Below are 27,374 nucleotides of genomic sequence, written 5' to 3'. Positions count from 1 at the left end.
TCTAGTAGGTATGTAGTGCTGTCTCACTGTGATTTTAATTTGCATTCCTCTGATGACTAATGTTTTTGAGTATCTTTTAATGTGCTTATTAGTTATTCATGTATCTTTTTTGGTGAAATGTCTGCTCACACCTTCTGCCCGTTTTTCAAGTGAGTCATTTTGTTATTATTGAGTTGTAGGAGTTCTTTGTTTATTCAGAGTACACATTATTTTCAGTATGTGAATTGCTATCTGTGGCTTTTTATTTTCTTAATACTGTCGTTTGAAAAGCAAAAGTTTTTAGTTTTGACAAAATCCAATATATCAAAATTTTTTTACGTGTAGTGCTTTTGGTGTCCTAAGAAATCTTACCTAACTCAAAAATCACAAAGTTTCTTTCCTATGTTTTCTTCAAGAAGTGTTTCAGTTTGGCACTTACATTTAGGTCTATATTTCCTTTTTTTTTTTTTTTTAAAGATTTTATTTTTCCTTTTTCTCCCCAAAGCCTCCCAGTACATAGTTGTATATTTTTTCAGTTGGGGATCCTTCTAGTTGTGGCATGTAGGATGCCGCCTCAGCTTGGCCTGATGATTGGTGCCATGTCTGCTCCCAGGACCTGAACCAGCGAAACCCTGGGCTGCGGAAACAGAGTGCACGAACTTAACCACTCGGCCATGGGGCCAGCCCCTATATTTCCTTTCAAGTTAACTTTTATACGTGGTATGAGATCTCAATTTATTTGTTTGCATAGATATTCATTTATCACATCACCGTTTGTTGAAAGGACTATCCTTTCACTATTGAATTGCCTTGCCGCTTGTTCAGAATCAATTAATCATAGATGTAAGAGTTTATTTCTGGACTGTATTCTGTTCTTTAGATATCTATGTGTCTCTTTTTATGCCAGCCCCACACTGCTTTAAGTACTGTAGCTATATACCAACTTTTGAAATCAGGTAATGTAAGTTCTCCAACTTTGTTCTGTTTCAAAATTGCATTTCCATATAATTTTTAGAGTGTGCTTGCCAGTTTCTAAAATATAGCTTGCAGGAATTTTGATAGGAAATGCATTGAATCTGTAGATCATTGTGGAGAGAATTGCCCTCTGTACAATATGGTGTATTATTATCCATGACTATGGTGTGTGGCTCTCTTTATTTATATCTCCCTCTTTATTTATATCTCCTTTAATTTCTGTCAGCAATGTTTTGTAGTTTTTAATATATAGGTCTTGTGCTTGTTTTCTTAAATTTATTCCTAAGTACTCTTTTTGAAGCCAGTGTGAATGGAATTATTTTCTTTATTTCGTGTTTGGTAGTATTTCTTGCTAGTATATCGAAATACGGTCAATGTTTATATATTTCATTCTACAATCTTGTTTTTTATGATCTTGCTCAACTCTCTTATTAGTTTTGGTAGTGTTTTCTTTCTTTGTTTTTTTAAAGATATTTTACCTAAAGGCTCATGTCATCTGCAAATTAAGATTGTTTTATTTCTTGCTTTGTAATATGGATGCCTTTAATTTCTTTTTCTTGCCTTATTGCACTCGCTAGATCCTACAGTTTAATGTTAATATAAGATGTGACATTGCATATTCTTACTTTGTTCTTGAGGTTAGGGGGAAAGCATTCAGTATTTTAGCATTATTTAGCATTATTATTTTATGATGTTTGTTGTAGGTTTTTCATAAATCCCCATTATCAGGTTGAAGAAGTTTTCTTCTGTTTCTAGTTTGTTGAGAGTTTTTAACATAAATTGACTTTGAATTTGGTTAAATAAATGCTTCTTTTTGTGTATCCACTGATGCAATCCTGTGCTTTTTATTCTTTGTTTTATACAGTATACTACACTAATCCGTTTTTTGATATTAAGCCAGCCGTGCCTTTATGGGTTAATTCTTACATGGTCATGGTGTATAATCATTTTTATACATGATTGAATTCTTGTTAAGGATATGTTGATAAGAGCTAATGATATGTAATTTTCTTATCAGGTCTGTTTCTGGCTTTTGTGTCATGGCAATACTAGCCTCATAGAATATCATGATGGGAAGTCTTTTTTTTCTGCACTATTTGTATAATCTGTTTGCATAGGTTTGGTAGTATTTCTTGCTAGATGTTTGAATTTACCAGTGACGCCATCTGTACTTGGATTTTTCTTTTAGGAAGATTTTAAATTCCAATTCAGTTTTTGTGTTTTTTCCCCCACATGCTATTAGTCTGTTGAGATTTTTCTGTTTCTTATTGAGTCAACTTTCATAATTCATGACTTTCTGGGAATTTTCCTTTTCATCTAAGTTGTCTCTCTTTATAAAGTTGGTCATAGTTCCTTATAAGAATTTTAATTTCAGTGTGATCTATAGTGATATCCCTCTTTCATTTCTAATTTTGGTAATTTGTATCTCTTCTCTCTCTCTCTCTTTTTTTATATTAGTCTAGTTAAAGGTTTGTGCATTTTGTTGATCTTTCCAAGAACCAACTTTTGGATTCATTGAGTTTCTCTATTGTGTTTCTGTTTTCTAGTTCATTGATTTCTGCTTTAATATTTATCATTTCTTTCCTTCTGCTTACTTTCAGTTTGATTAGCTCTGCTTTTCCTACTTTTATTAGGTTGGAACTTAGTTTATTGATTTTAGGTATTTCTACATTTCTAATATAAGCATTTAAAGGTATAAATTTTTTTCTTAGCACTTCTTTAATTTCATTCCATCAATTTTGATATGTAATTTTTTATTTTCACTTAATTCATGATATTTTATAAAATTTCTTGTGATTTTTTTGATTCTTGAGTTATTTAGAAGCATGTTATTTAGTTTCATTATATTTTGGGATATCTCCAATTTTTCTGTTGTTTTCTAATTAAATCTTTTATGGTTGAAGAATATACTTTGTATTATTTCAGTCCTTTTAAGTTTATTGAGACTTATTTTATGCCCCTGGATGTAGACCATCCTGGAGAATGTTCTACATGATGTTGGAAAGTATGTATATTCTGCTCTTGTTGGATGATGTGTACTCTAAATGTCAGTCAAGTAAAGTTAGTTGATAGTGTTGTCTAGTTGTCTGTATACTTACTGATTTTCTCTTCAGTTGTATTAATTCTTGAGAGAGGATTATTGAAATCTCCAAATATAATTGTTGAATTGTCTATTTCTCTTTTCAGTTTTGACAATTTTTGCTCTTTTATTTTGATGCTTCAGTATTAGGGGCATATAATTTATAATTGTTATGTCTTCCTGGGGTATTAACCCTTTCAACATTATGAAATGTCCCTCTTTGGTTTAAAAAATATTTCTTAAGATCAGAGGGTTTTTTTTCTGTTTTAAATGTAACCATGGTTATTGTTTACATGATATGTCTTTACTGTCCTTTTACTTTCATTCTTTTGTATCTTTGAATCTAAAGTGTGTCTCTCTCGACTATATATAGTTGAGGTTTGTTTTCCTGTCTGGTCTTAAAATTCTGCCTTTTGATTGAAGTGTTTAGTCCAATCTCAGTTGATGTAATTATTAATATGATTTGATTTATGTCTGCCATTTTGATATTTGTTTTCTATATGTCTCAGGTTTTTTTGTTCTCCCTTACTGCCTTCTTTTTTGTTAAACCCATACTTTTTAGTACATCATTTTAATTTTCTTCTTTATTTTTAAAACTATATTAGTGATTTGCTTAGTGATTGTTCTGTTTATTACAATATTCATTTTGACTTATCACAAACTACTTCGGGTTAAAAGTAAATTAATTTTGGTAAAATAGAGCAGCTTTATTCCGATACAACTCTATGTCCTTTTCCTCTTGTGTTGTTGTCACATAGATCTATAAATGTCATAAGCTCAACAATATTGTGTTATAATTATTTCTTTGTGTAGCCCCACACTTTTCAAAAAAATGAAGAGAATAAAACAGAAAATATATTTATACATTGCTTTATATTTATCCACATATTTACTATTGCTGGTGCACTTCATTTCTTCCTGTGGATTTGAGTTACCCCTTGGCATCATTTCCTTTTGGCTAGTTGGACTTCCTTCAGTATATCTTGTAAGGGAGTTTTACTTTCATTGAATTATTTTGATATTTGCTTATCTGGGAATATTTTCATGTTGCCTTCATTTTGAATGATAGTTTTCCTGAATATTGAGTTTGTGGGTTTTTTCCCGAGACTTTGAAGCTTCTCACTTTTGTTGTTTCTGATGAAAAGTCAGCCATTAATCATATTGTATTTCCTCTGTATATGATGAGTTGTTTTTTTCTTCCTGCTTTCAAAGTTTTCCGTTCCAGTTTGTCTTTCCCCAGTTTGACTATGATTTGTCTAAGTTGATTCTCTTCATGATCATCCTACTCTGTACATTAATGTTTTTCATCAAATTTTGGAAATTTTTGGCTGGTATTTCTTCAGATATTTAATTGTCATTTCTCTTCAGGCTCCTCTGAGTTGTAACAGTTTCTCAGACTTTCTATAGTTTTGATGCCCTTGACAGTTTTGAGTAGTGGTCAGATATTTTGTAGAATGTTCCTCAGGATTTGTTTGATGTTTTTCTCATGGGTAGACTGATGTTATGAGTTTTTGGAAGAAAGACCACAGAGGTGAATGTGAATTACCATTCTTAACTTGTCAAAGGTTCATGCTATCAGATTGACTTATCAATGACTTTTTTAACCTTGATCACCTGGCTAAGGTAGTGTTTGTTAGGTTTCTCCATTGTATGGTTACTTTTATAATTTCCCTATGTATCCTCCTTTGAGCCGAGCCATAAGCATAGCCCACACTGAAAAGTCCACCTCCTTGAGAGACAAATTCCTACATCAATTATTTGCAATTCTTCTGTAGAGGACATTTGTCTGTTCTCTCTCATTTATTTATTAAATTATTTTCTTAAGTCAATGTGGACTCATTTACATGTATTTTATACTTTGGGTTATTAACCAGTATTATGTTATTTATTTTTTTGGTTACATTGTTCCAGCTTTGGACATTGTGAGCTCTTTCATTTGGCCCCTATGTCCCTTTGACATACTTCATCATTTTGTATTTTGAGCACTTCCTTACTTTCTGGCACTGCAAGATGCTTCAGACTAATCTTGTGCTTTTCCTGCTCCACACCTAGAATCAGCCCTTTATTTAAGGATTCCTGGTTCCTTTTATAGGAAAAAAATTTTTTTTAACTGTTTCTTTGTTGAGATTCTCTATTTGTTGAATCATTGTCATAATATTTTTTGTTATTTTGACATACTTTCTTTAAATTCTTTGAATATATTTATAGTAACTGTTTTATAGTCTTTGCCTACTAAAACCAACATATGCCTTCATTCAGAGACAGTTTCGGTTGATTGCTTTTTTCCTAAACTAGGTCATACTTCTTTGTATGTCTCATAATTTGTTTGTGATTGCTTCCTTTCCTGTTCTCTTTATCTTTGTGAGTTTATGACTTTTCTATTCCTTTCTTGTGTTTTTAGTGGATTTTGGGAAGGAAACAGAGATAAGTGTATGTTTTCAACATGCCATACTTTTTTTTATTTCATTCATTTTTTTTTTTTTTTTTTTGAGGAAGATTAGCCCTGAGCTAACATCTGCCACCAGTCCTCCTCTTCTTGCTGAGGAAGTCTGGCCCTGAGCTAACATCCGTGCCTATCTTCCTCTACTTTAAATGTGGGACGCCCACCACAGCATGGCTTGACAAGTGGTGCATAGGTCCACACTCGGGATCCAAACTGGTGAATCCCAGGCTGCCAAAGTGGAACGTGTGAACTTAACTGCTGTACCACTGGGCCAGCCCCTCCACGTGCCATATTTAAATGATAGTCCCAGAGCTAATATTTAAAGCCATTCCTTGGTTCAGAATCCTATTTTCATAACTAATAATCTCTGTTGCTCCCCAAACATTTAATAAGTGGTGTACCTGAGACTTAGTAGGCACTCAGACAAAAATAATTCTAAAGAATGCAGTTGTGTTGCTTAACGTTGAGGATATGTTCTGAGAAATGTGTCACTGGGTAATTTTGTTGTTATGTGAACATGATAGAAGTGTACTTACACAAACCCAGATGGTATAGCTTACTACACACCCAGGCTATCTGGTACTAGTCTTGTGTGATCAGTCATAGATACAGTCTGTTGTTGACTGAAATGTCATTATGCGGTGCATGGCTGTAATAACCTTTCAGAACATAAAGCCTATGTGTCCTAATTGTATTTTTTATCCTCATGAGATTTGTTACTCCAAGCAGTTGAGTTTATAATTTTTACTGTCTTCTTACAGAGATAGGGAAGAACGACTGGCAGCACTAACCGCTGCTCAACAAGAAGCTATGGAAGAGCTGCAGAAGAAAATTCAGCTCAAGGTAGGGATATTATATATTTCAATTTTTGAAATTTTAGAGCTTGTCAGTGGAGCATGAGCTTAAAATTTTATATATTGAATTAATTATATGAAAAATTGAATTAATTCGTGTTTCTAGTCTCTGGATTACAAGATTTATATGAGTAAGCTACAATTATTTCTAACTCAACTGTCTTTTCAGACAGTTTAGTTTTCACTAAATTTATTTTAATAAAGTAAAGCAGTTGAGGGAAAAAAATTAAAGGAATTTTAACATTTCTTGTTTTTATTAAGCAATTCATTAATGATTTGAAGGCATTACTACTAGCCCTCTGATATTCATAGATTTAATTATTTAGAAATAAACTAAAAGATGACTATAATTTGTTTCACTTGATTTCAATGCTTAGGATTGCACAATTGTAGCTTGGGAGATTATGATAAACTGATATTTTCTAGAAAATCTTTGCCAGTAGTATTAGAGTTTCTACCAGTATGAATTTTTCACGTTGTTACAATTATTTACATGTTAGTTCCTCACAGAGACAGTAAATTCTGTAAGGTAGAGGGCTATATGTTACTATTTGTATAGTCTTAGAACTTTATCATTCATTTAAATTTAATGCAGCAAATATTTATTGAGCCTTGTGGTAGGCATGGGAATGCAGAGATGAGTAAGATATGATTCTAAGTTTCAAAAAACTAATAATCTACTGTGAGATTCAGATGCTAAACAGACAATTTCCCTATGTTAGGGGTATACATGGAGTGCTATGGAAGTACAGAGGAGGGCACTTAATCTAACTTGAAGGGTTTCAGCAGTTAGGGAAATAATTTTAGAGAATAATTCCTGAGCTGAATCTTGAAAGAAAGATGAGTTGAATGGGTAGGCGGGTGGGATGGCATTCCAGCCATGTGAAATAGTATGAGCATGAAGTCAGAAGTCTGAAACTATTTTTTTGGTTTATTTGTTTTTTGTTTTCTGGGAAGTCACTGGAGGTGTAGAACAGCTAGTGATAGAGTAGATGTGGGCAGAGTTCTGTGTCATGATGGGCCTTGTCTGCCGTGAGGATAAGCTTGATCTTTACCTGTGGGTCACGATTTCCCATAGTGTGTTCTAGGAAGTGCTTCTCAAATGTGTGGTGTAGTCAAATACCTGTGTAAAATGTTGCTTAGTATAGGCTGGGTTTATTGAGTCATAGTGCACTGTGTTAAAAGCCCGTTTAGCTTTAACTTACTACTTTCCAAATGTTTTTTAACTGTAGAACCTCTTTCACAAAAACACTCATTAATATCCCATGGTATAGTTCCATGATGCACAGTGTAGGAAACGTTCTATTAAAGGGCTTTATGTAGATTCTCGTCTTCAGTGTTCAAGTTTACATTGGATTAGGATATTCTCCTATTATTTTAGAAAGTTTAATGGAAATATTATTTTTCAAGTTCTCAGTATAATTTGAATAATTTTTGATATTCTCACACTCTGACTTCATCTACAGCATGATGAAAGCATTCGAAGGCACATGGAACAGATTGAACAAAGAAAAGAAAAAGCTGCTGAGTTAAGCAGTGGACGACATGCAAATACTGATTATGCCCCCAAACTGACCCCTTATGAAAGAAAGAAGCAGTGTTCTCTCTGCAGTGTCCTGGTAGGTTGTCATTATCAATATTGTGATGATATATTATGATTTATTACTAAACTATGGAAGTATATTCTCCCAGTCTTTTAAAACTTATCTATACTAAGGCATCTGCTGGGTACTTGGATTTCTTTCATGATTTTTATGCAAAGTAAGTAGTAGAAAAATAGTATCAGCATTTATGAGTGGCAGCACAAAGTGCCAAAGCATGCAGTTGCTACTAAAATGGATGTATACCTGCTTAATTATAGCCCAAGACAATATTTTTGGGTATTGGGACTGAAAAAGAAAAGAAGCATTCATTTTTTTTTTTTTGAGGAGGATTAGCCCTGAGCTAATTACTGCCAGTCCTCCTCTTATTTGCTGAGGAAGCCTGGCCCTGATCTAACGTTCATGCCCATCTTCCTCTACTTTATATGTGGGATGCCTACCACAGCATGGCGTGCCAAGCGGTGCCATGTCCACACCCATGATCCGCACCTGCGAACCCCAGGCCTCCGGGAAGTGGAACGTGCATACTTTTAACTGCTGCACCACTGGGCTGGCCCCAAGGAAAGAAGCATTTTCAATGCTGAAACTTGAACCTTGAGACTTAAAGGAAATGATATCCTGTTAAGGTTGGCTATGATCACATGCCTTTTTTGACCGTATCTTGTAGAGGATTCTCAGAATTGTGTTCTGAAGAAAATATTCTTATGCCTAATATGTGAAAGAGCGATCTCAACTTGCAAATTGAATGTGTAATATTTAAAATCAGATATAATTATATGTTGATTACATTGCTTTCATTTTATGGTTTTAGATCTCTTCAGAGGTGTATCTTTTTAGCCACATTAAAGGAAAAAAACACCAGCAAGCTGTGAGAGAGAATAGTAGCATCCAAGGACGTGAACTTTCAGATGAAGAAGTGGTAAGCTTTACTTTTGTTTGTTTATGTGTATTGAGTACCTAGTATGTTCTCTTTTATTGTGAAGAATTCCATGTTCATATATATTTGCATGATTAAAACTATATTTAATATTTAATTACTACTACATATAGTACACAAATGTGTCATAATTTTAGTATACATGTTAATTTAACAAAAAACATAAAAATAAGAATTTAGTACTATTATTTATATAATTGCAGTGCAAAAAAAGTCATGGTATTTTGATATTTCAGTAAGACAAGAAAAACATTATCTAGTGATGCTCTACATTTCTTGGAAAACAGTTAACAATATAAATTTCATATTATCAGTACAATATTTAGAAATGTTTGGAAATGCATTATTTAACTACCAATAATTATTGTTTACATGGAATTTAGATTGAAATATGTATTTTTATATTTTTCATTCAACTCTTATGGAGACATAGATTTGTCGGTACTAGTTGTAATACCAAATTTCTAAAGCTACCCAAAGATGGGAAATTCATGTTTGGTCAAGCATCTTTTAAGATGTCCATGAAAGATTGTTGTGGTTCTTTATGGGCAGTACCTGTGGGTACGTGCACGTGTGTAACTCTTTGTGTTTTTTGGAGTATAGCATATATTAATAGAGTACACAAATCTCAAATATATACCTCAAGTGTATAGATGAATTTTTATGTATGTTCCACTTATATCAAGATATAGATCAATTCTTGCACTCCAGAAGGCTCTGTCATGTCTCTGATGACTAGTACTATCTTGAACTCCATATAAATGGTATCATACAGTCTGTACTTTCTGTGTCTGGCTTCTTTCACTCATCCTTAAGTCTGTGAGATTGATCTTTAATGTTTATATGAAGCTCTAGTTCATTCTTTTTTCTTAGATTTTTTTTCCGTGCCTTCCAGGCAAAGACCATTAGGAGTACATCTATAGTTGAATAAAATGGGCTTTATTGATTTGTTCAAAGAACGGAAAATGCACATTATGCGGAGTTATGGGGCTTCTCAATAAGGTGTTAGAAAGGACTTACCGGATTTGGGCTTGTGCTAGGTGATTTTGTGTATGGGGGGGTTGTGGTGTTCAAGTACTTGGAGCTTTGCTGGATTGGATACTGTCAGGAAGTAAGGGTAATTCTGTGGTTGGTTCTTAATAAATTTTACTTAGGTAGGAGGAATGAAGCTACTGTTTTCTCCTAAGTTTCTGGATATAGCAAATGCTTCAGGGGAAATTACACAGTTACTTGGGCTCACTTCTCTATGATTTCTTCCTTTTGAGGATTTTTGCCCTTCAAGTTCCCATCACTTTGTCAGCTTTAAACCAAATTCTGTCTTCTCAGCTCAGTAAGACTGCCCCTTTCAGGTTGCACTGTTCTCTCATGCCAAAAATTGTCATAAACCTTTAAGAAAAAACCCATAGTGATTGCGGAGCTCACCTCATGTGCTTTCCCTTCCTTTAGGGATCATGGTCTCTCAAGTCCTGGCTGTGTTGGCTGTTCTTCAATGCCTTCAAACAGATGTTTTGTGTATTTTGTGCAACTTTTGGAGTTGGAAGATTAGTGTAGTATAAGCCAGTTCACTGTGGCTGGAATTGGAAGTCTCCTAATGTTTAATTCCTGTATATCCATTGTTTGACATAATACTCGACACATAATAAGCTATTTAATAAAAGCCCATTGGGTTGAGTTGAATTGAACTGAAAGGTTATACCAAATGACTTTAGGTACTATTAATAAAAATGAAATAAAAATGGAACTAATCATCTATTTTGTTTACCTCAAATAATCTTTTGCCTTTTTCTGAAATTGTATGGGTATTTTAAGAGAGAATAGTATGGAATTTTTCTTTTTACTTGAATCATTCATATAATTATTCCTATTCTCTACTGAAGTTTGCTCTTTAAAACTAGTCATGTATATGTGTGCTCCAGTTTGAAAAAATCCTAAATTGCTTCATTAATTAGAATTTTCATTATTCCCATTATAAAGGAAATTCTTCCACTTATAAAAATTATTTCTCATTAAATTCTCTTAATAAAAAACCTAAATATTATTTAATTTACAAAAACTTATTTTAAAATTTTCGGGAGCACTGCTATTATGTAAACAGAAATCTAAATTTTATGTGTTTTCTAATAAGGAAAGAATATTTAATTCGTGCACTTTGGAAGAAAAATGTGCAATATTATCTAACTTCTGTAGCTATCATAGCATAGTCTGATGTTTAGCTGTTGTGGTTTGAGATTTGATTGATGTGCTCATTTTATGTACTGTTTCAATTCGAAAGAATTAAATTTTCTTTAAGTTCTCACCTAATTCATGTAGTTATTCTTGGTTATAGCCCCTTCTTTCTGAAAACAAGTGTGCAATATAGCATATGAGTTATGTGATATAGAAAGACAATTTTATATTTACTCACGTGGAAGTTTTATTTTTAATCAGTAGAGTTATCTATAGTAAACATACTTATTCTACTTAAAGTTATTACTTGTCAGCTGTGATGTCTTTATATTATATACATCTTGTCTATGTCCCTTCTTCTTTGACATGTAAGATGTTATTTATACCACCTCTGATCTTATGAAATTGTACCTTTGACCTTATGCACTTGTCGTATCAGATAACTTACTCTTGATCTTTGACACATTTTGTTTTAAGCCTGTTAAACATAATAGGTAACTGCCAAGCAAGAAGGGTTTAATGTTTTGTGTTTTTATTGTAATTTGATCAGGAAATTTTCCTTGTATTTCTTGAGCCTTCATAAAAAAGCTGTTACATGTTTGATTTTTTTCTCTTTCATCATCTTAGAATATAGATGATAAAAGTAAGTGATTTTTAAAGATCTAAACAAATGAGTGCTAGTTTTAATAAGATCCAAAATATAATTTTTTAAATGCATTTAAAGTAGTAGTTTTAATTAAAACTCTGATTTCTTTGTGGTCCTGTTTTCACACTATCTAGAGAAGCTGATAGTGGTTTTTGTGGAAGTTGCAGGAAGTACATTTAATTCTATATAGAGAATGAAGTTAAAAAGTGTTTTTTAAAAAATTTTGAATCCATGCATTTCTGTGTTTCTGAGACTCCTTGGCTTTAAAATCATGTAAATCATATAAGCTCTGTTTGTTAAACTGTGTACTTATATAGAGAGAAAACAATAGTTTATTTTCATTTGATTCATGAAGGATCTTAACTATAATTTTTTGGATGTTTGCAACCAAGTGTGATTTTAAAAATCCCAAAATTAGTATTTAAAATTGAAAAAAATATGTTAATTAGGTGATTGAAGAAAAAAGAAATTTAAAATTAATAAAAACATAAAGACATCACTGTGTTTAATGAACTTACATAAGCTGATCTGTTTGGCCAGAGTATGCCTGACATTGAGGTAGAAGTAGTAGTAGATGTCTCCCAGAATTGATTACAATCTGGAAAATAATAGATGATTTCTAATAGATCCTTTCATTTCCTTACCTTGCTTACCTTTGTTTGTAGAAGCAGAAGTATTTACTCTCTTTTTATAATCATATTAGGAAAACATCTTGTTTGCCTTTCAATAGAAAATCAAGTCAAGCAGACAAACTAGAACTCATTTAGAATAAATCTTGGTGAGTTTCCCCCCCAATATCTCAATAAGTGTACATTTTAAGTTAGAGAAATGATCTAAAAACAACTTACCCTTCCTTATAAGACATAGCTTTCATTGCCTTCGTTTTCTCTTTAATAGGATGAGAAAATTTTATAGTTGTGTGTGTGTGCGAGAGAGAGAACAAGTATATGTATTCAGTATATAATTCACATATGAATATAGCTGATTGTTAATTTTTATATTTCTTTTAACTTTTGGAATTCTTATGGTGGTAAATTCTCTCACGTTGTAACAAGGATATGCGGAGAATATGTAGCTATCTACCATAGCTGATTTAGTCGTCTTCATTGGTTCAAGGAAAAATTTTTAACTAGGTAAATAGTTTTTTTTTATTGAGTTCATAATAGTTTACAATATTGTGAAGTTTCACTTGTACATTATTACCTGTCTGTCACCATGTAAGTACCCTGCTTCACCCCCTGTCCCCACCCACCAAGCCCCCTTCTCCTGGTAACCTCTGAACTATTCTCTTTGTCCGTGTGTTTATCTGTCTTCCACATATGAGTGAAATCATATGGTGTTTGTCTTTCTCTGTCTGGCTTATTTTGCTTAACATAATTCCCTCTAGGTCCATCCATGTTGTTGTGAATGGGACAATTTTGTCTTTTTTTATGGCTGTATAGTGTTCCATTGTATATATATACCACATCTTCTTTATCCAATCATCAGTCTATGGGCACTTGGATTGCTTCCGCATCGTGGCCATTGTCAATAATGGTGCAATGAACATAGGTATGCATAAGTCATTTTGAATTGTTGATTTCAGGTTTTTTGAATAGATACCCAGTAGTGGGATAGCTGGGTCATGGTATTTCTACTTTTAGTTTCTTGAGGAATCTCCATAGTTTTCCATAGTAGCTGCACTGGTTTGCATTCCCACTGGCAGTGTATGAGGGTTCCTTTTTTGCTGCAACCTCTCCAACATTTGTTATTTTTTCTCTTAGTGATTATAACCATGGAACAGGTATAAGATGATATCTTAGTGTAGTTTTGATGTGGATTTCCCTAACGATTAGTGATGTTGAACATCTTTTCTGTGCCTGTTGGCCATTTGTATATCTTCTTTGGAGAGATGTCAGCTCATATCTTCTCCCCATTTTTTGATTGGGCTGTTTGTCTTTTTGTTCTTTAGTTGTGTGAGTTCTTTATATATTATGGAGATTAACCCCTTGTCAGATACATGATTTGCAAATATTTTCTCCCAGTTGGTAGATTATCTTTTTGTTTTGATCCTGGTTTCCTTTGCCTTTCAGAAGCTCTTTAGTCTGATGAAGTCCCACTTGTTTATTTTTTCTTTTATTTCCTTTGTCCAAGAAGACATGGTATTCGAAAAGATCCTTTCAAGATCAACATCAAAGAGTATACTACCTGTATTTTCTTCTGGAAGTTTTATGTTTTCAGATCTTACCTTCAAGTGTTTGATTCATTTGTAGTTTATTTTTTTGTATGGCGTAAGATAATAGCCTACTTTCATTCTTTTGCATGTGGATGTCCAGTTTCCCAACACCGTGTATTGAAGAGGCTATCTTTTCTCCATTATATCCTCTTAGTAATTTTGTTGAAGATTAGCTGTCCATATCTGTGGTTTTATTTCTGGGCTTTCAGTTCTGTTCACTTGATCTGTGTGCCTGTTTTTGTACCAGTACTATGCTGTTTTGATTACTGTAGCTTTGTAGTATGTTTTGAAGTCAGGCATTGTGATGCCTCTAGCTTTGTTCTTTTTTTCTCAGGATTGCTTTAAATATTTGGCATCCTTTTTTGCCCCATATTAATTTTAGGATTCTTTGTTTTATTTCCATCATTGGGATTCTGATTGGGATTGCATTGAATCTGTAGATTGCTTTAGGTAGTATGGGCATTTTAACTATGTGTGTTCTTCCAATCTATGTGCATGGAATATCTTTCCATTTCTTTATGTCATCATCAATTTCTCGATAATTTCTTATTGTTTTCATTGTGCAGGTCTTTCACTTCCTTGGTTAAATTTATTCCTAGATATTTTATTCTTTTGTTGCACTTGTAAATGCAATTGTAAATGGGATTGTGTTCTTGAGTTGTCTGTTAGTTCATTATTAGAGTATAAAAATGCAATTGATTTTTCTAAGTTGATGTTGTACCCTGCAACTTTGCTGTAGTTGATGATTATTTCTAATAGTTATCTGATGGATTCTTCAGGGTTTTCTATACATAAAATCAAGTCGTCTGCAAACAGTGAGAATTTCACTTTTTCATTACCTATTTGGATTCCTTTTATTACTTTTTCTTGCCTAATTGCTCTGGCCAAAACCTCCAGTACAATGTTGAATAAGAGTGGTGAGAGTGGGCATCTTTGTCTTGTTCCTACTCTCAGAGGGATGGCGTTGTGTTTTTCCCCATTTAGTATGATCTTGGCTGTGGGTTTGTCATATATAGCCTTTATTATAGTGAGGTACTTTCCTTCTATCCCCATTTTGTTAAGAGTTTTTATCATGAATGGCTGTTGGAGCTTGTCAGATGCTTTCTCTGCACCTATTGAGATGATCATGTGGATTTTATTCCTCATTTTGTTGAAGTGGTTTATCACATTGATTTGCTGATGTTGTTCCATTCCTGTGTCCCTGGTATGAATCCCACTTGATCATGGTGTATGATCTTTTTGATGTATTGCTGTATTCGTGTTGCCAATATTTTGTTGAGGATTTTTGCATCTATATTCATCAGCAACATTGGCCTGTAATTTTCCTTTTTTTGTGTTGTCCTTGTCAGGATTTGGCATAGGAGTGATGTTTGCCTCATGGAATGTGTTAGGAAGTGTTCCATCTTCCCTAATTTTTTGAAATAGTTTGAGAAGGATAGGTATTAAATCCTCCTTGAATATTTGGTAGAATTCACCAGGGAAGCCTTCTGGTCCTGGACTTTTATTTTTTGGAATGTTTTTGATTACTGTTTCAGTCTCTTTCCTTGTGATTAGTCTCTTGAGATTGTATTTCTTCTTGCTTCAGCTTTAGGAAGTTGTAAGAGTCCAAGAATTTATCCATATCTTCTAGATTTTCTAATTTGTTGGCATATAGCTTTTCATAGTATTCTCTTATAATCTTTTATATTTCTGTGGTATCTGTTGTAATTTCTCCTTTCTCATTTCTAATTTTATTTGTCTGAGGTTTCTCTCTCTTTTTCTTTGTAAGTCTGGCTAGGGGTTTGTTAATTTTCTTTGTCTTCTCAAGAACCAGCTCTTTGTTTCATTTATCCTTTCTGCTGTCTTTTTTGTTTCAATTGCATTTATTTCTCCTCTGATTTTTATGATTTCCCTCCTTCTCCTGACTTTGGGCTTTGTTTGTTGTTCTTTTTCTAATTCAGTTAGGTGCAGTTTGGTATTGCTCATTTGGGATTTTTCTTGTTTCTTAAGTTGAGCCTGTATTGCGATGAGTTTTCCTCTTGGTACTGCTTTTATTGCTTCTCATGTGAGTTAGTAGGATATGTTTTCATTTTCATTTGTCTCCAGACATTTTTTGATTTCTCCTTTAATTTCTTCAGTGCTCCATTGCTTGTTCAACAGCTGTTGTTTAGTCTCCACATCTTTGTCCCTTTCTCAGCTTTTCTTTGGTAGTTAATTTGTAGTTTCATAGCATTGTGATCAGAAAAGATGCTTGTAATTATTTCGGTCTTCTTAAATTTATTGAGGCTTGCCTTGTTTCCCAACATACGGTCTATCCTTGAGAATGTTACGTGCACACTTGAGAAGAATGTGTATTCTGCTGTTTTTGGATAAAGTGTTCTATATATATCTGTTAAGTCCAAGTGGTGTAGGTTTTCATTTAATTCCACTGTTTCTTTCTTGATTTTCTGCCTGGATGATCTGTCCATTGATGTGAATGGAGTGTTGAGGTCCCCTATTATTATTGTGTTATTGTTAATAGCTTCTTTTAGGTTTTTAATAGTTGCTTTATATACTTTGGTGCTCCTGTGTTGCTTGCATAGATGTTTATAAGTGTTATTTCTTCTTGATGGAGTGTCCCTTTGGTTATTATATACTGCCCCACTCTGTCTCTGTTTGCCTATCTTATCTTGAAGTCTACTTTGTCTGATAGAAATATTGCAACACCTGCTTTCTTTTGTTTGCTATTAGTTTGGAGTATCATCTTCCATCCCTTCACTCTGAGCCTGTGTTTGTCATTGGAACTGAGATATGTTTTCTGGAGGCAGCATATTGTTGGATCTCATTCTTTAATCCATCTTGCCACTCTGTGTCTTTTTATTGGAGAATTCAATGCCTTTCTGTTTAGGGTGATTATCAATAAATGAGGGCTTAATGCTGCCATTTCCTCTCTCGTTTCCTGATTCTCTTGCATTTCCTTCATTTCTCATGCTGTGTATTTTGCTCTATGAGTTTCTTTTTTTTTTTTTTTGTCCTGTGTTTCCTTGTTTTCTCCTTGTTTATTATTTGTGTCTCTGTTCTGCTTTTTTCTTTAGTGGTTACCATAAGATTTGTATTAAAAATCTTTTGGGTAAGATAGTCCATTTTCTGATGCTGCCTCATATCCTTGGACTAAATCAATTCATTCCTTTTCCTTGTCCCCTCCTATGTTTTTTTTCTCACATCTATTCCATCTTGGGTTGTGTTTGTAGTTAAAATGACAAGATTATCTTTGTTTTTGGTGATATCCTTCTCTTTATCTTTAATGCTATACTTGAGTGTTTGCTAACCTGTTCTGATTCTCTGTACCTATTTATCTACTTACTCCATGATTTGTAACCCCTTTATTCCCCCCCCTTTTTTTCAAGTCTGTGGGCCTTCTTGAGTATTTCTTGTAGGAGGGGCTCTCATGGCTGTGAACCCCCTTAGCTTTTGTTTGTCTGGGAAAGTTTTTATGTCTCTTTCATATTTGAAGGATATTTTCGCTGGATAGAGTATTCTTGGCTGAAAGGTTTTGTCCTTCAAACATTTGAACATGTCATCTAGTCTCTCCTAGCCTGTAAGGCTTTTGAAGAGAAATCTGCTGAAAACCTGATAGGGTTCCTTTGTAGGTTATTTTCATCTGCCTTGCTACCCTTAGCATTCTTTCTTCGTTGTTCACTTTTGTCAGTTTCACTACTATATTACTTGCCTTAGATCTTTTTACATTAACGTATTTACTGCTAACTATGTCTGATTGCCTCTTCCATATGGATTTCCATCTCCTTCCATAGGTTTAGGAACTTCTCACCTATTATTTCTTTGAACAAGCTTTCTGCTCCATTCTTCTCTTCTCCTTCTGCAATACCTATAATTCTTATGTTGCCCTTCCTAATTGAATCGGCTATTTCTTGGATACTTTCTTCATTTCTTTTTTGTCTTGGTTCTCTCTCATCCTCTATCTGGAGGATTTTAGCATGTCTATCCTTGATTATGCTGATACACTCCTCTATAATGTCTGCTCGAGTGTTCAGGGAATCCATATTTTGTTTTACTTCTTTCATTGTGTCTTTCATCTCTAATATTTCTGATTGATTCTTCTTAATATTTTCGATCTCTTTTGTGGAGTATCTCCTGAACTCATTGAATTGTTTCTCTACATTCTCTTTTATCTCGTTGAGTTTTTTGATGAAAGCTATTTTGAATTCTTTGTCATTTAGATTACATATTTCTGTGTCCTCAGCACTAGTTTCTGGGTACTTGTCAATTTCTGGTCTGGACATCTAAGGTAATATTTCATATTGCTAGAGGGAGTGGCTTTGTTTTCTTTGCATCCTGGTGTTACTTGGTCACAGTTATCACCTGTTGCCACTGGGTGGGTGTCAAGAGCCACGTATTCTGAGCCCTTCCCCTTCACTCCAGATCTCAGGCACTGGAGCCAACACTGAGTGGTTGGGGTGAGCTGTGCTTCCTCCTGCTTTGTCTCTGTGTTTTCTTGCCCTGCTCTCACTATCTGCTTTCCTGGGATGTTGGCTTGATGAGGTCACCCCCTGTTAAAGGTTTCTCCCTGGTACAGGGCTTCCCTCTAGCTTGCAAGGGCCCTTGGGGATCCTTGATGTTCCCTCGAACGATTATCACCTCCCCCGTTTCTCCCCTCTCGGAGGCCTCCCGTGGTCCCACATCGCAGTCTTTAGGGGAGGGAGTGAAGTGTTCTCTTACCCCGTTCCACCCTCTTCAAGGGGGGCTCCAGCTTCTCTGCCCTCTGTCATATCACTGCGTGTGTGTCTCAGACGTTTTCTGTGTTGTGTTTGGATGTCCTCTGTTGGAGTATGAATGTCCTTTTCATTGTATGGTGGAAGGGAAAGATTACTAGGAAAGCTCAGTCCACCATGATGCTGAAGTCACTCCTCCATAGGTCTTTTTATATTGGCACAGTTAGGAGATCGGGTGGCCTATTTCACCTGGATTTCCATGCACTTCCCTAGGCTGTGGAAGTTCTCTGCTATTATTTCTTTGAACAAGCCTTCTGCTCCATTCTCCTTCTCTTCTCTCTCTGGAATACCTATAATCTTTATGTTGCCTTTCCTAATTTCAGTTGGATATTTCTCAGAGACTTTCTTCACCTGGTTTGAGTCTTAGTTCTCCCTCCTCCGTCTGATGTATTTTTGTATTTCTGTCTTCATTGTTGCTGATTCATTCCTCCATGCTTTCAGCTCTGTTGTTCAGGGAATCTATATTCTACTTTATCTCACTGATTGTGTTTTTCATCTCTGATATTTCTGACTGGTTCTTCTTTAAAGTTTCAATCTGTTTTGTCAGTTAGCTCTTGAAATCATTGAATTGTATATCTGGAATCTCTTTTAACTCCTTGCATTTCTTAACGGTAGATATTTTGAATTCTCTGTCATTTGGGTTATAGATTTCTGTCTCTGGAGTATTGATTTTTGGGTACTTATCATTTTCATTTTGGTCTGGAGATTTAATATATATCTTCATAGTACTAGCTGCCATAGATTTGTGCTTATGCACTGCGGTAGTATTTGTTCACCACTTTCACCTTTCGTGACTGGTTGGAGGTTATGAACTGTGTATTATGAGCCCACTGGGATCCATGGGATAGCTCCCAGGTGCTGGGCTGGGGCACCAGGCTGGGGGTAGGGATGCTTTTTTTCTCCTGTGCTATCTTGGAGACTTCTTGCTGTGCCCTCACTGTCTGCTTTCCTGGGGTGTTGGCCTCATGAAGACACCCCCTGATCACTTGTCATCTCTGTATGGGGCTTTCCCCTGGGCTGTGAGGGACCTCAGAGATCTATGGTGTTCCTCCAGAGGGCCACCACTCCCTCCTCGCTTTCCTCTTGGAGGCTTTGTGCAATCCCTGGGCTGCTGTCCTTTGGGGAGGAAGAGAAGCTTTCTCTTGTTCCACTTCCTTGGGGTAGGACTCCAGCACCTCCACCTTCCAACATATGGCTGCATGGGTCTCTCAGACGTCTTTTGTGTTGTGTGGATGTTCTCTGTTATAATATGAATATCCTTTTTTGTTGTATCTTAAGAGAGGAGAGTTTTTGGAAATAGCTCCCTCCCCCATGGTGTTGACGTTACTCCACCAGTTTGCTTTATACCTTAGTTTGTTACAATAATTTAAACAGTTCTTCTCGTTTAAGTAATTTAAACAGTTCCAGCTTCTATTAAATAACAATCCTTGGTTCACATCCACTTGCTCATCTTCTTAAGATGGCACCTGTGTTTATTGGAAGAAGAGTGTGGCTTACATGACCCCATGTTAGGAGGCAAAATTGGCATCTTACTTCATGATGTATTCTATAGTCTTTTCTGATTTCAAGTGTGAGTCCCTTGTTTACCTGTACACTTTGTTTTCTGTGGTCCACCAGTCCTGAAGAGTGGTTAGTGAACTATTGATCTGTTCTTTCCACTTGCACAATGTTCCAGTGGAACATCAGTCATTTATTTACCTCTTCCTGACCAGGCCACCCCTCAGTCTTCTCTGCCTACATACCTCTGAGTCTTTGACATAATCTCCATTCTGGCCCTTGCCAGGCCTACTGGCTTTATCACAGGGTTCACACTGCATAAGAACTAAGGGCATCTTGGAAAAACTGAACCACAGGGCTTCCTTCTGAGGATATAGCATGGCCATATTAATGGACCACACCCTGTTTGGTGGCAGGGGCAGCTGGAGAGGCAGTTTCTTTTGAGAATCAAAATAACACTTTTGGCATTACTCTCAGGTAATGTGCCTGTCTCCCTTCGGACATACTTTTTTTTTTTTTTTTAATTTCCTCCTTCCATCTCCAAATTTTTTTTGGCTGGAAAGAAATAAAATTTAGTTTAACATCTCCAACCTCCCTATTCTCACAAAGTAACTAAGACTTAAGGGTAGAAAAGGGAAATTTCTCCATACCCTGGAATAAATGCTGTTCATTTGAATCCTCCGGTCTTGATTATTGACATCCTAAAGGGCAAGGTAAATAAATTTATTAAATCTCAGGATATTGGCTTGGCTTATTAACCTACTGTCTTGTTGTTTATATCTGTTTTGCATTTCTGAAGTTGATTATTATTGAGTGCTTTTTTATTATATTTATTTTAGAACAAATTTTCCTCACCTGTTAGTTGGATTAAGTTGGGAAAAGGCTATGTGCTAAGAAATATAAAATAGATAATCACATTAATAATTTTGGAATACTAGTCCAGTTAGACCTTTTTTTCATACTTTTTAGATGTTATATGACCATTGCCATTTCACTGCTAATAATCACAGTCTCTTTTCTGTATTAGTTTTCTCTTGCTAAACACTCTGTTTTGAAGATACTGATCACTAATCAATGATTCAGGATGAGAAAGCTGAAGAACTATAATTTTCTTCAGGTTTTTGCTGAGTCTGTGTCATTGGATCAGTAAATTACAACTACATAAAGTTCTCTTCTGTGAATCTCTTGTTTTAAACAGTTGCTTTGTTGTTAAATACAGTTTTACACTGGTAACAAATACCTACAGTTTAGAAACTTCAGCTGTTTAGTTTTTAATAAAACTTTATTCTGTGACTTCTACACAGGTCTCATAATACTATTAAACTAAACAAATGTGAAAAGCTGTTTCAACCATATTTCTCTGCATGAATCCTTGGACCATATATGCTGTAATATATGCTGCTTTTTATTTGCGTTATGGTAGTTGCTTAATTATGCGGGTTACTTAGAATAATTAGTACTTTTTTTTTTATTTTGGCATCTGTTTATTTAGGGATTAGAATGGAGTGTTTCTAGCTATTTTAAATGTTAAAATTTATAGTATGTTTTTGGCAGTTATTTGTAGCTGACACACATTGCCTTTATGAAGTTAATTATATATCTAAACATTAAAGACATAAAACCTTAAACTCTTATTCCAGATTATGGTAGTTTAGAATGACTGGAATTGTGGCTACTTTTATACATCCACCAAGTGGAGACTGATACTTTCTCTTCTGGCTCTTATGTGTCAATTGTGAGGAGTAGTAGAATTGTGGCCTTGCATGGTATTAAAAGACTGGAGCAACTCTGATGATTATTTCACAGCTGCTCTCTTTCAGTTGGATCATCAAGGATCAAAAACAGGGTTATAGTGAGGCAAATTTATATAACTCAAGCTGCTTCTACTTCAATATGCTCTCAAAGTTTTGCAACATGTACTTCTTTATATAGAAATTTTATGTGTGCTTCATCTTGAAATCCACAATATTACAACTTCATGTATGAGGAATAAAAGAAGTGGGTTTATTTATAGGAGTTTATGAGTGAGAACTCTCTTGCCCTGATGAGGGTAGATGACAAGTTTAGTATTTTACCTGCCTAATTTAGATAATTATCCTATTTTTTCTTTATAAGCTATTGATTATAAATGCTTTTAATTAAGACTTTATTAGGTTCTTTATCTGAAACACAGTGACCATTGTTTTAGTTCCAAAGTAGATATTTATAGAGGAGCAGGGAATGCCCATCTCTGATCACAATTACTGAATTTTAGTAATAATTGTTTTGTCAATTTGGCCTCTCTTGGAATCAGTGAAGTAGGCATATCTATTGTGTCAGGAAAATCACAAAGCTATAAAACAGAATTTTCACAATCCTACAATTTGGTTCTCTCTCTCAAAAAAAATTGTTTTTAGATTATCAAGTATTTCAACATCAGAAAGTAATGTGGTAAACCCCATACTTCTGCCACCTTGATAATTAGATAACACTTTTTTTCCCCTCCATTTTGGAAGATGGAGTGATATTAGGGATATAGTGTGTAGCTGCTGAGGCCAGGTTCAAGGAATAGAGCTAAATTCTTATGTTTTATGGTGACAAGTCAATAGATAATTCTAAAACTGAAAAATGAAGATGTAGCAGTACAAATATATATTAAAGAATATATAGAAAAAAGATAAAATTATCAGCTTACATCAGTGCCTCTGGATTGTGAAAAGAAGTGGGAGAGCAGAATCATTGACTGTGTAAATTTTGTGCATGGGTAACTTTGATAAAAGCAAAAGCATTAAAAATTTAAAGAAATAAAACACTGGAGATTGTGTACCTGTCCATCTTGCTCAGGAGTCTTTTGCATCCTGTCCATTGTTTTTTATTCATGTTTAAAATTAGATAAATGAATGCATAAAAGGCCTTCATAGTGAAGTTGGATATTTTGGCCAGTTACAGCCTTATTCCTTTATTCTTTTAATTGTTGCAATATTTTTTGATGCCATTATAGGAGACCACATACTGGATTCTATTTAGGACCACTTTGATGAGATTTGTTAGGTAGGTGCATGTATTCTTAAGTCCGTGTTGGCTTTTTGGCATCGTAGAATTGCCCCAAGAACAGATAAATTGCGGCGTGGATAGTTGACTCTTGCCACCTTTTCATCTGTGTTAATCAATATGTAAGATTTAGGTTTACACAGATAGCTAGTTCAGTAACTTGGCATTTTAAGATGAGTGAAATTGACTGGGTTTTTTTTTTGCCCTGTTTCTTTTCTGATTTGCAGTTTTAATTAATTTACAGATTTCTATAAATGGCTTTTATCACGTTAAGAAAGTTCCTGCTATCCCTAGTTTTGTAAGATATTAAAAATAATAAGTATTAATTTTCATTGTTTTCTGGATCTTACGGAAAGGTTGCTTTTTTCATTTAACTTTTTAATGTGATATATTACATTAATGGCTTTTCTGATACTAAACTTATTTCGTCATGATTTAAGAATACATAATTGAATTTGTTTTGCAAATATTTAGGATTTTCCTAATTTTTCTCTTTGCAAGATTATATTAGCTTCATAATTTCAGCTGGCTAGTTTTTCCTGTATTTTTTATCTTAATTTCTGGGACAGGTTGCATAAAATAGAAATAATTTCCTCTTTGAAGGTTTTGCTTAATGTGTCTATAAAATTGTATTTTCCTAGTATGTGTTTTTTGCAAAATTTTTTTTTCTATTTTTTACTTTTGGTAAAATATGTATAACTTAAAATTTACCATCTTAACCCTTTTTAAATGTACAGTTCAGTAGTGTTAAGTACATTCACATTGTTCTGCAGCTATCACCAACATCCATCCACAGAAGTCTTTTCATCTTGCAAAACTGAAACTCTATACCTTTAGTCAATAACTCCCCATTCTCTCTCTCCCCAGGCCCTGGCAACCACCATTCTACTTTCTGTCTTGGGATTTGACTATCTCACATACCTCACATAAGTGGAATCATGCAGTATTTGTTCTTTTGTGACTGGCTTATTTCACTAAGCATAATGTCCTCCAGTTTCAACCATATTGTAGCATATGTCAGATTTTTCTTCCTTTCTAGTGCTGAATAATATTCCATTGAACGTATATACCATATTTTGTTTATCTATTCATTTGTTGATGGGCAGTTGGGTAGCTTCTACCTTTTGGCTATTGCAAATAATGGTGCTCTGGACATGAGTGTACAAATATGTGTTCAAGCACTTGCTTTCAGTTATTTTAATATCCATCCAGAAGTAGATTTCTGGATCATATGGTAATTCTGTTTTTAGTATTTTGAGAAACATCATGCTGCTTTCCACCACAGCTGCACTACTTCTCACACACAGAAAGCTGTGCACGGCTGGTACCAATTTCTCCACGTCCTCACCAACATTATTATTTTATGTTTTTTTGATAGTAGCCATCCTAATTGGTTGGTTAGATTTTAAATTAGTAATTATTTCTTTGAGTGCATTTTGATTTTGTATGATTTACTACATCTGTTTTGGTAAGTTTTCATTTTCTAGGAAATTATATGTTTTCTTCTTAACTTTTCAAAGGTCTTGGCAAAAATTTTTCGTAGTATTCTATGATTTTTATATAGAACTTTAGCTGTATCTCCTTACCATTTATAACATTTTTTATTTGTTCCTTTATTTTTTTTTTCTTGATCATTCTTGCCAGAAGTTTGTCTATTTTATTAGTATTTCCAAGGATTTGGTTTTGATTTTTTTGATTCTGTCTATTGCTTCTTTGTTTCCTATTTCATTAATGTCACCTCTTGGTTTCATTACTTCCTGTTTACTTCATTCTTGGAGTTTATTTTGCCACTCTTTTTCTAACTCCTTAAGATGAATGCATGGCTCATTAATTTTCAACCTTTTTTCTAATGTAAATACTTAAAGGTACTAATTTCTAGGGCTCTCTGAAACAAAGTATTTTCATTATTATTCATTTCTAAATCTTTTCTAATTTCCTTCATAATTTTTTCTTTGCCCCATGAGTTGATTTGAAATTTCCAAACATAGGAGTTATGTCTATTGATTTCTAACTTAATTGCAATAAGATCAGAGGATGTAGTCCTGGAAATCATTTGAAATATGGCATAGCATAGTACATGGTCACTTTATGTAAATGTTCGATATTCTTCTAGAGAATGTCTGTTTTCAAGTTGTCTAGTCTATCAAACATATTAATTATGATATTACAATGTTCTGTATCCATATTGATTTTTATCTGCTGTTTTTTTGAATTACTGATTGAAGGGGTTAAAGTCTTCCACTATGATGATAGATTTATTTCTTTTTCTGTCAATTCTTGCTTTTTTTTATTTTGGGGCTATGTTATTAAGAGCATACTAGTTTGGAATTGTATATCTTCCTAATGAATTTAGCCTTTTACTCTGAAATGACTTTTTAGGATGAGTAATGCTCTAAGTGTATAGTTTTCCTTTTTTTCTGCTGTTGCTTTGGGATTTTAACATCAAGTTCATGATAGATTCACAAAGCAAATTGGGATATTTTTTCTAACTCTGAAAAATATTCTTAGTCTATTTTGTTTGACAACCATATAGATATTCCAAGTTTCACTTATTTAGAGTTTGCATGGTATATTTTTTCTACTTTTAAATATTTTAGTGAAATTTATTATATACACAGAAGAGTCTGTGAGATAGATAAATAGATAGATACACACTGTTTGTAGAATATTAATGAAACAACTATCTGTGTAGTCACTGCTCGGGTTAGTCAAAATCTCTTGGTAGGAAATTCTGTTTTTATTTATATGTACTTTTGTTTGTGAAAGATATTTCACTGGGTATAGATTTGTAGCTTGACAATTATTTTTTCTAAGAATTAGGTAGATATTATTTGCTGTAGTCTTGCTTCCATTCCTAATAAGGTAAGTTTGTTCCCTGTATTCTTTTTCAAAGTCGCCTTGGCTATTCCTTTGCTTTTCAGTTTGTACGTAATCTTTGCAATTAACTTGTTAAGCTAAGAAAATCTTCTTTGAATTTTGATTCGAGATTTTGTTAAAATTATAGATTAAATTGGCATCTTTTAAATATTAATTTTTTCCTTCCATCCAGCAGCATATTTGTCTACTTATGTCTTGCATTTGTGCTTGTGTGTGTGTCATTTAGTAAAGTAGTTTTCTTCATTTTGGCCTTAAACATTTCTTACAGGCTTCTTTTATTTCTAAGTAATCAGTGAACTTTAAACTTTTTTAATTTCAGTTTTTATTTCCTTTTTAAAAAGGTGTTTCTGGGGCTAGTATGGTGGCATAGTGGTTAAGTTCGTGTGTTCTGCCTTGGTGGCCCAGGGTTTGCCGGTTTGGATCCTAGGCGCAGACCTACACACTGCTCATAAAGCCATGCTGTGGCAGCATCCCACATAGAAGAACTAGAAGGACTTACAACTAGGATATACAACTATGTACTGGGGCTTTGGGGAGAAAAAAAACAGAGGAAGATTGGCAACAGATGTTAGCTCAGGGCCAATCTTCCTCACCAAAAAAAAGAGAAAAGAAAAGAAAAGCAAAAAAATATTTCCAAGGTTATAGATGGCAGTGCTTTTTGTTTTGTTTTATGAATATGAATGCATGTGTGTTTTTAAAAGTGTGAAGTGATTCATGGATTTGATTTCCATCTCGCATAGGGACCAGACTAATCTTCTGTGCATTACTTCAGTTTTAAAATATGTGCTGCCAAAATGAGCACTATTCTTTGTTTTTAATTTCAACTTTTATTGCATTATGGTTGGAGATTATGGCTATATAGGTTCTACTTTGGGGAGTTTATTGGTTTTCTTTATAGCTCAATACTTTATAAAATTTTAACAAGAATATATTTTCTCTCTTTGGGTACATATAATATATATTAGATCAGATGTGTTCATTGTTACACAAATATTCTTAGGTTTTTTTTTTTACCTATTTTTTGTGCTCATTAATATCCTTTTCTCAAGAATGGAAAGACTGCCAATATGCTATTATTATTTACTCATGTCTTTTTCTATGTTTAAAATCAAATTTTGTTGTGTATATATCACAAAGTTTTATCATCATGGCCATATTTTTTATCTTACTGATAAATTTTACTTTTTAAGAATATGAAACATCCCTCTCCTTCAAGATTATTTTTGTATGGTATTAATATTACAAACCTGGGTTTGGTTAGTGTTGCTTGATGTGTCCTTTATGTTCTTCTCCTCCCTTTTCCCTCCTTTTTCTCCTGTTCCCTTT

The 27,374-nt window shown here is 34.0% G+C and overlaps 1 protein-coding gene and 1 non-coding gene across 9 annotated transcripts in view; one reads left to right on the top strand and one right to left on the bottom strand.

The window, feature by feature from the left end:
• Positions 1 to 27,374, top strand: part of LOC124233091 (S phase cyclin A-associated protein in the endoplasmic reticulum) — a 486,817-nt gene that overhangs the window by 167,805 nt on the left and 291,638 nt on the right. For all 8 annotated transcript variants that reach the window (XR_006886969.1, XM_046650197.1, XM_046650193.1 and 5 more), the window contains 3 exons: positions 6,239 to 6,320; positions 7,798 to 7,950; positions 8,744 to 8,851. Coding sequence is in view for 7 of the 8 variants with exons in the window: in XM_046650197.1 (XP_046506153.1) it covers positions 6,239 to 6,320; positions 7,798 to 7,950; positions 8,744 to 8,851 (343 nt within the window). In the remaining variant the exon portion in view is untranslated. The remainder of the gene's footprint in view (positions 1 to 6,238; positions 6,321 to 7,797; positions 7,951 to 8,743; positions 8,852 to 27,374) is intronic.
• On the bottom strand, positions 26,745 to 26,850 carry LOC124233141 (U6 spliceosomal RNA). The gene has a single exon (XR_006886983.1). It is a non-coding gene; the product is annotated as a U6 spliceosomal RNA (small nuclear RNA).

This window comes from Equus quagga, unplaced genomic scaffold, assembly GCF_021613505.1.
Source record: "Equus quagga isolate Etosha38 unplaced genomic scaffold, UCLA_HA_Equagga_1.0 153_RagTag, whole genome shotgun sequence".
NCBI classification, from domain to species: Eukaryota; Metazoa; Chordata; class Mammalia; order Perissodactyla; family Equidae; genus Equus; species Equus quagga.
Note: the sequence above shows the minus strand (reverse complement) of the source record. Positions and strands in the feature narration are given on the sequence as shown.